Source organism: Carcharodon carcharias, chromosome 27, assembly GCF_017639515.1.
Source record: "Carcharodon carcharias isolate sCarCar2 chromosome 27, sCarCar2.pri, whole genome shotgun sequence".
NCBI lineage: Eukaryota > Metazoa > Chordata > Chondrichthyes > Lamniformes > Lamnidae > Carcharodon > Carcharodon carcharias.
In genome coordinates this window covers 9,063,048-9,072,151 of record NC_054493.1, presented here as the reverse complement: position 1 = coordinate 9,072,151, position 9,104 = coordinate 9,063,048, and the positions used below count along the sequence as shown (strand labels likewise).

Below are 9,104 nucleotides of genomic sequence, written 5' to 3'. Positions count from 1 at the left end.
CTTTTGCTGTTCTCGCTCTGACCTGCCTTGCCTGCCCTGTTTAAAGTAGACATTGTTGCCGCTTTTTCCAGTTTGACATTGGTTGGATGGACAGTGGGAGGGCGATCTCTATTTCTACCCTGGCATAGGATTTCACAGACTGCAAAGTTACAGGCCCAGGGAGCATCACGTGGAACTATCTCAGGCCACTCATTATATCACCTCTCAGTAAGTATATGCTTCCCAGTAAAAATTCATTCTGCCCCTGGCTGCCATATCTCAAACATCGTTAATAGCAAAGCGCTTGTTATGATAATGTACGATAAATATTGTCATTATCTATGTCAGAATGGAGTCATAAAGATTCAGTGGAGTAGTCAGTACCTGAAATGACGGTTAAAAAGGAAGGAAATGTCACCATAAAGTGCACGTTGAAAACCAGCGGCCCCAGGCCTTATCTGTTCTGGTACAGTCACCAGCCCGGGCAGCCTCCACAGTTTGTGTTTTATCCCTATGGAGCGATAGCAAAGCGAACCCAGACTTTACAGAGAGATTCTCTTCGACGTTTAGGAAAGCTGCCGAAATTACTGAGTTAATGATTATCAAAGCCCTGTTCTCCGACACCGCCATGTATTTCAGTGTCATGGAGCCCACAATGCTGCAGTGATATAGCGGATACTGTACAAAAACTCACGCCGAGAGTTCCAGTTAGAGGCAGTATTAAAACAGAAGCAATAATTCAGCCGTCACCGTAAGATTAACAGGGGTTTATTTAAACTGCAATGAAACACAACCCCCAACAAGAACAGGTGAGGTCCACTTGTAAAATTGTATCAACAGCTCACATTTATAATGAAAATAAACTTTACAGATGCACCTGTGGAAGCTTAACTGTCCTCCTGCCTTTCGATGTATTTTCCCTGCTCATTCCATCTCGTTGCTTTTCTTCATTTTTTCATCCATAATCCTTTCACCTTCCTTGTTACAGTCTGTAGTTTAATGATATAAAACCTTTGCTTCTGTTCTGAATATTAAGCCAGGACAGCTCAAACTGCACATCCTAGAAATAGGAACTGTCACATAGGTCGGTGATTAAACGCTTAACCTCTTACAACCTGATCACAGGCGCCTGAACATGTCTCAGATAAAAGCAAAACACTGCGGATGCTGGAAATCCAAAGCAAAAACAAAAATACCTGGAAAAACTCAGCAGGTCTGGCAGCTTCTGTGGAGAGGGAAACATAGCCCTGATAAAGAGTCATACGGACTCGAAATGTTAAACTTGTTCCCCCCACCCCATCCCCCCGCCCCCCACCGCCCAGATGCTGAGATTTGCCAGCATTGTCTGTTTTATTTCAGAGTTCCAGCATCCGCAGTATTTTACTTTCAACCAGCGCTCTGTTCCCAGCCACTTCAAACCCATGAGAGGCAAATTGCTAAAAAAAAATGGTGTGCCGCACTCCAAATTCTCTTTCATCGCAAATCCAAACTGTTTATTATGGATGTTTAGATTAATCATCACGAACATAAAGAATGAGAGAATTGAGCAAAACTAATTTAAACAGAAATTTAAATGTAGGCCATAGAAAAGGACAGTTATGGTAACGCTGATTAAATTGCAGCACGAGTTTATTATTTATGTTTACCTAGTTTCATGTTTAGCAAAAGCAGGTAACACCCCTTTAATATGGCGGATGCAAAAACCACTCTGGAAAAATGCGGAATGATTGTTAGTTCACTATTTTATTGATTGAGGAGGGAAATCTCACTGGAATCACAGTTACCTGTGCCCTGATGGTTAGGCTACTGGAACTCGAACTGAAGAATTGACGCCAGAATAAACAACCCAATTTGCAATCCCATGTTTCCGAACACAACAACTAACCAAAGGTTTCAGTCTCATGTCCCGCGTGACTAACTGCGAAACCATTTCACCCTGTAAGAACACTGACTGTCTCTCGGCCCGGGATGTTTCCGTTCACTGACCGTAAACTCATCATCTACCGGTCTCACAACACCACTGGGGACATACAAAAGTGAGGTGAGAACATCCTGAAACACGACAGCAGATTTTTGAAGGTGGCATTTAGAACAGGTATCTTCAAATATCCAACTCTCCTTTTACAGAGCGGACAGCGACAATGCAGCTACTCAGCATCTGGGTTGTGTGGGGAGCATTTCTGACAGACTAGACACGTTTCATATTTTCTCTGATTTTAACAACATGGTTGAAACGTTAATTTAAACAGCCGTCAGTCTGACCTTTCTCTGTTTCCACATGCTTTTCAGATCTGAGTCATGGAGATTCTGTCACTTAGCCGCTGTCCCTCAGATGTTAAGACAGAAGGAGAAGCGGTAACTTTAAGCTGTACCTATGATACCACAATGAGCATCTACTATTTGTTCTGGTACCGGCGACACCCAGACTCACAGCCTGAGTTAATATTGGCGAAATACTCGGGTAGTGGTGAAGATAAATCAGATTTTGTTTAAAGCCTATTCTTTGTAAAGCTCCAGACCTCGAATAAATTCACCAGTTTAACCATCTCGGTTCTGCAGCTGTCTGACGCTGCCGTGTATTACTGCGCTCTCTCACTCACTCTACAAAAATTTATTTTAACTATAGATTCTAGCTGCTGCCAGTTGCAGGTTATATGGCATCTCCGCAGATGCAGATACGACTGTCAGTCGCTCAAACACAAACCGCTAGGAAACCAAATGAACCTCGAATGAAACTGTCACGAAACTGTTTCCAGTTTGCTTTAAACTGTAGAATCCGACCGAACCAACAGATCCATCACAGAATCAGACATGAACACACCCGTTCTAATCCCCACTCTCAATAATTTGCTGCCATGTCTCAGGATGTTCTCACCTCACTTCCTTTGTGCCTCCATTAGCCTGTGAGATCCGTCGGCGGTGAGCTGTCTGACACTGAATACAAACACCCCGAGCTGCCGTCCAGTCAGTGTCCTGATAGAGGAATGACTGCACTTTTAGAGACCGGGGTGAGGGGAATGAAATCCTGGCCTATTAATTATAACCAGCAATCTCGGGATTGTTAATGGGAACAGAAGACATTCCAGCATTAAGGAAACATTCTGAAGCTCAATGGTCAGTGGGGGAACTCTGTACTTTGGGTTTGTGTTAAAGATCACAGTCACTACCTTGTGAAAGCTGCTCATTGTGCATAAACATTCTCTGACCCAGCAACACACTCTGATCAAAATAAACCCTGTGAACAGGCCGCGGTCAAAGGCTGCCGGGAACTGTCGGGAGAGATGGGGAGGCGTTGTTCAATATTACATACTGGCACCGAAACAGCATCAAAAGGCAATGTGTGAGGGGTGGCGATGACGTAGTGGCACTTCCCCTGGACTAGTACTCCAGCGATCGAGAGTAGTTCGCTCGAAACCTGGGTTCACAATCCCACCATAGCAGATGGTAGAATTTGAAATTAGTAAAAAAAATCTGCCATTGAAAGTCTAATGATGATCATGAAGCCATTGTCGATTGCTGTATAACCAAACGCTAATGTCCTTTTGAGAAGGAAATCGGAACCAGCGTGAGTTTAGGTATCTGATCAGACGCCTTGTTTCACCAAACTCTTAATACCGTGCAGTTTGTGAATGATTTTTCTTTTTTTCGCAGCCGCTCAGTGTGAGGATCAGCGCTCCCACCCTGAGCAGATGATGTCTCGGGAACGGGAACGGGTTGAACTGGACTGTCGGCTTTCCGTACAAGCCGTACCGTAGCCTGGTTAAGACAAGCACTAACAGGGGCTCCTGCCTTTATCGGATCCATATACCAGAGGAATATGAACAGAGGACGCTACACACTGTCCGTTGACCGAGCAAAGAATTCCAATACCATTTCTATAGATGGCACCGCGGCCCAGGACACCGGATTGCATTATTATGCGATGGGGACACAATGAGACAAAGAGCGGATCCGGCTGTACAATACCTTGTTTGTTGTCGTGTTTCACCCTCTTTCCTCAAACCAGGAACTTTTGAAACTCCGCTGATATTCAGAAATTTTACTCTTTCCTTTTTGAAGCTTCAGTCTGGATGAAGTTGCAACATCCTCTCGCTGTTACTGCAGACATAGAATATCGAAATATTTTAAATAAAATGTTCTCTGTTTGGTTCTACAACACATCAAATAAAGGGATGGGCAGAAAAAGAGTTCTGATTCTCATATATCTAGAAAGATCCATATGCGAAAGAAAGAAAAATAAGCATGGAGAGAGATAGATAGATAGAGATAGATAGAGATCGATAAGTTTATTATTCCTATATCCACAAGCACTTTATTTGATTCTCCTTTTATAAACTGTTATGTCAATTTTTTTTGTTTGCTTTGGCAGCCATTTCTTGTCACTCGGAGGCATTTCAGGTATTATTTTACCCAAGGACTGCAGCTCAAACCATTTCGCTTCACCACGTTGCCACTTTCGCTGCAAATGACTTTGTTTTCTGGTACAGGCAATTCTCCAATCAAGCTCCCGAGTATCTCGTCTCCACTCTCAGAAATGAAAGTGTTCGGGTAAGGTTTGCAGCATCTGTGAACGGTGAGAAAGGATCCTCCACTCTCACTGTTAACACGTTTCGGCTGTCTGAAGCTGCCGTGTATAACAGTGCAGTGAAACACGGTAAAGCAAAAATGCTTGGAGCCTGTACTATAACTGAATCGACATGGGGACTGAGAAGACAACACGCCCATGGGCTCCAGGATGAAAGCAACACAGCTAAAATCAGTAAAGAGAAGTGTAAATCGCTTTATCCGTGCAATTTAACATAATAACACAGCACTTTAATATTTATAATTATAGAACATAAAGATTAATGTTCAATGGAAATATATACATCATTCAATATCCTTATTTGATTATTAGAGCCGTATCAACCCTTCCATTATTACAAAGGAACAATCCAACTTTATCAGTTTTGGATTTATGAATTTATGAAGGTGAATTTCATCTATCTGTGCAAATTAGCGCTTACCATGTTAATGACGGAGGCTTGTCAGAAAACTAAGACAAATAATCTCGGAATTAGTTTTCACTAGTAAAGGTAGGAAAAGCAAAACAATGAAAAATACAGCAGTTATGGTAATAATGAAATCGAAGGAATAGAGACCTTAATAATCTGACAATAATTATCCAGCAATGTCATGCAGCAATATTCGAGAATAGATTGAGAATCGCTGTTACACAGACAGGACTCCACTAGATGGCGCTGAAAGACGTTATCTTTGGCAAAACTCACAAAGCTGTCAGTTCTCCACTGTCACAGGTGACAGCTGCGGAAATACCTTGGCGTCGTGACAGTTCACCGCAAACGATTGCGCATTTAGGGCAAGAGCCTTTATGTGGATTACTGCTGTCATAGCACAGAACGAGGTATGCCGGAGCAAAGGCAGTGTCCCTGTCCTCTTGGTCAGAAGTGCCCGGTTCAAGTCCCATTTCAAGACTTGTAAGCCACCGAGTGTGCGTTCATAACGCGGACAAGCAGGTTAATTATCACCTTGTAAATCCTTTCAATACGCCTGATGGCAGGCAGTAAGAACAGGAGAGTTTCCAGGTTACCCATACTGCAGAAGGCAACATTAAACCACCACAGTACTTTACCACGCATAATCATGGACAAATTCAATGCAAGTTCATGGTTGCCAATGCCATTTTACTGCATGATATGTGGAGGAGAATGACACAGGAGATCAAGAGAGTGAACTCGCTAAGCCATTGTATTTCGTGGTCCGTTATCACGAGGTAGCCTGTATAAGGAGGGCAGCATAATTTTTTGATCAATATTCCTCAATGCGGCAAAAACACAGTGAGAGAAAGACATGTTGTTACCAAATGTTCTGGTTGCCATTTGCCACAAGTTCAAAGTATCCGGAAAATACCTGGATCCACAAATTCCTTTAATCCAGGGTCAGAGTGACAACCCATTCTAGCAGAGAAGTAAACATCTCCGCTGCCCACTGTGGAAATAATGTTTCTAACATCACAACAGTGACTTCACTGGAAACGTACTTGCTGAAGTTGGAAAGGCTTCCGAACGCCCTGAGTCAGGAAAAGCGCGACATCAGGAAAAGTCTTTCTTTGTCTTGTCGAGTAATGTTTCAATCCAGGGGTTAAATTTATTGTCTGCTTATTTCCACGTAGACCAGTAATGTATGATTTAGTTGCTTTTCTTTATTTCAACCTGTCCTCCTTCCTGGATTGTATTGATGAGCAGTCACCACATCCTGGGGTTTCCCGGATTTGGTCTCCAGTCTGTTCAGAGATATTTTCCGCTCAACAGGACACCGGCAGTTTGTCGGGAACTACAGTCCGGGCATTTACTGGGGTGAACCTGATGGAAACTGACATCCTGTTCAGGGAGAGGAGGTGGTAGAAACACCGAGAGGCCGATGCCAATCTGCCGATGAATCATCAGGCTGATCACCTCTATAAAACTTTGCACTCACCTACCTGCATGTGCACATATGCATTATATATTAACTATCATAAAAATACAGGTGTCTTAGAATTAACAGCATAAGGGCTAATTTGAAACCATTGTTTATCAGATGAGGCTCCGGTATTAGCCCTATCGCCTCTGAATCAGGAGCTTCAAGCTTCCAATCCCCTCTCAGAGACTTGAGGCCCAGGATCAATGCTGATAAACCCCAATGCAGCCCTTAGGGAATGGTGCACCGTCAGAGGGACCGGCTTTTAAATCGGCTGTGCAGGATGCCTCCGGCTCCGCTTTGGAAGAAGGAGAAGGAAATTGTCCTGGACAATATCTTTCCATCAATCACCGTCACCGGAACGGGTAAGCCATTGAAACATTACTGTATGTAGGATCATGCTGGGTCCAACTGGTGCTGAGCTTTCTGAATTGCATTATAACAGTGACGGTGAAGCACTTTGGGACATCAAGAAACTGACTGCAAGAATACATTTTAATAATTTACGTATTACGAATGAACTATATAATAGAATTAAAAGTACGAGACATCGGAAATTCATGAATCAGGTCAGACTCACCCCTGATCATATTGTTTGCCTACTGCACGGTTATGTTGAGAGACTCTCTGGCAGTTTTTGTACAGGTTCAGCCTCGCTCTGTGTCTCTGTGGGTTCCAGTGCGCAGTAATACACCGCGGAGTCGCTCAGTTCAGTTTTAGACACTTTCAGAGGGACCGTGCGATTCATATCATCAAACGCCGCTGAAAAACGGTCTCCCGGGAATCTTCCTGTGTCCTCGCTGAATTTATTCCTCTGCAGCAGATACTCCATGGATCCGCTGGGATACTGACGGTACCAGAACAGGTTAGGGTTGGTGGTTGTAGCTGTAAAATTACAGAGCAACTGAACATTGTGTCCTTCACTCACTGTGACTGCGGCCGGTGTCTGTGAAACGGAGTCTCCTCCACAACGTCCTGTAAGAGCCCAGAGAGATATTCAATTATACAATGTCACTTCACTACGTCCCCGCCAGAATCGGCCCGTTACCCTGAACAATAACCTGAGAAATGAATCAGGGCGGCTAAACAGATGTAGATTTCCCGCAGCTCAGGGGCTGTAACGGGAAGCTGTTTGGACCGATTAAATAAACCTTCCTTTAACGGACATTTCGCCTTCGTTTCCTGTAATTTGGAGGGCAAACGGAAAACCGTCTATGAGTTAAAAACCTGAGCGTTTGTCAAAGCCCGTGTTAGGGCAAAGTGGATACGGATGATTTCCTCACCTGGGATCAATCCATTGCTACCCATGTGTTGAGAGAACTGCCCGAGTAAACGTAATGTTTGGTAAAGATGCGAAGCACAGAGTTGTGCAACTTGTGAACCTACCGGTTAAAAGAGCTGCAGCTGTGAGGGATAAATACAAAGTAACAGGAGACATGTTTGCAGAGAGCTCGGGCGGATTTGAGCAGGAGGGGCTGAATCTGAAATTGTTTTAGTCAAGAATTCGCAAGGGATTGAGTAACATTCGCCGTTCTGCTCATTGGTTTATTCCTGGCAGCGTCATCCGCTGACATCCAATCAGCTTAAAACTCCTTTGTCTTCAATTAAACCTATGATCTCACAAGCCCTGGGATCTCCAATCCTTCGGCGCGGAGAGAAACGGACAAAGTGAATTTGCTCATCTCACATCTGGGCACTGGACGATGATTAAACCGAGTGTTGGCCCTTTATCAGGTTCAATCTGTGAGGCAGGGACAGAGATGGAAAACAGTGAATATTGTTCTGGCAGGGAAGCCAGTTAAAGGAGCTGCTCTCTGAGTGTGAGATACAGACGGCCAGTGGGCCCTGAGGAATTTCAATACAACAATGCGGTCAATAGAGAAACGCCGCATTTGAAATTAATTAAATGGTGAAAGGGAGGGGTTTGGCTGTTTGATCGATTTTAACAGGATGGGAGTTTGCGGACAACGTATCTGCTCAGCAACGTTGGATGAGTTGATCATTAGAAATATTTAAAGCAGGCTTATATTAAAAATAAACGTGTTCACAGCAATTTATTAGCGAATTAACTGAACCACAGACATTGATTGGCTATTGATTTCTGAATTGAAAATTAAGTAATTAAATAAACACGTCAAGCCTCCTTTGACAGCACCTTCTATACCCGTAATCTTTCCCGTCTCGAAGGACAAGGTCAGCTCATAGATGGGAACACTACCGCCTGGAAGTTCTTCTCCAAGCCATTCACCATCCTGACATGGAAACATATCTCCGTTCCTTCACTTTCGCTGTGTCAAAATCCTGGAACTCCCTTCCTAACAGCACAGTGGGTGTACCTAAACCACATGGACTGCAGCGGTTCAAGAAGGCAGCTCACCAACATCGTCTCAAGGGCAACTAGGGATGGGAAATGAATGCTGACCCATAAATAAATAAATAATAATAAAAACTCGATCTGTAATCCGTCCCGACCATCAAACCAACAACAGAACATCTTCCTCTTGCCATCTGGTAGCGAGTGCTTGTAAACTTTATGAAAGGAATTCAGAGAAAGTCGGGGAATCAGTGTAATGTGCGCCAATTAAAGACAGTTATCGCTGATATTGTAATTTACCAGAAGCAAATGGCAGATTTTCGAAATAATCATTTAGTCCTGGTCTTCACAA

The 9,104-nt window shown here is 43.6% G+C and overlaps 1 gene segment (V, D, J or C); it reads right to left on the bottom strand.

Moving 5' to 3' along the window:
* Positions 1-7,048: 7,048 nt before the first annotated feature.
* On the bottom strand, positions 7,049-7,876 carry LOC121270146. The segment is given in 2 exon segments: positions 7,049-7,413; positions 7,825-7,876. Coding segments are annotated over 2 exon segments (417 nt in total).
* Positions 7,877-9,104: the final 1,228 nt, after the last annotated feature.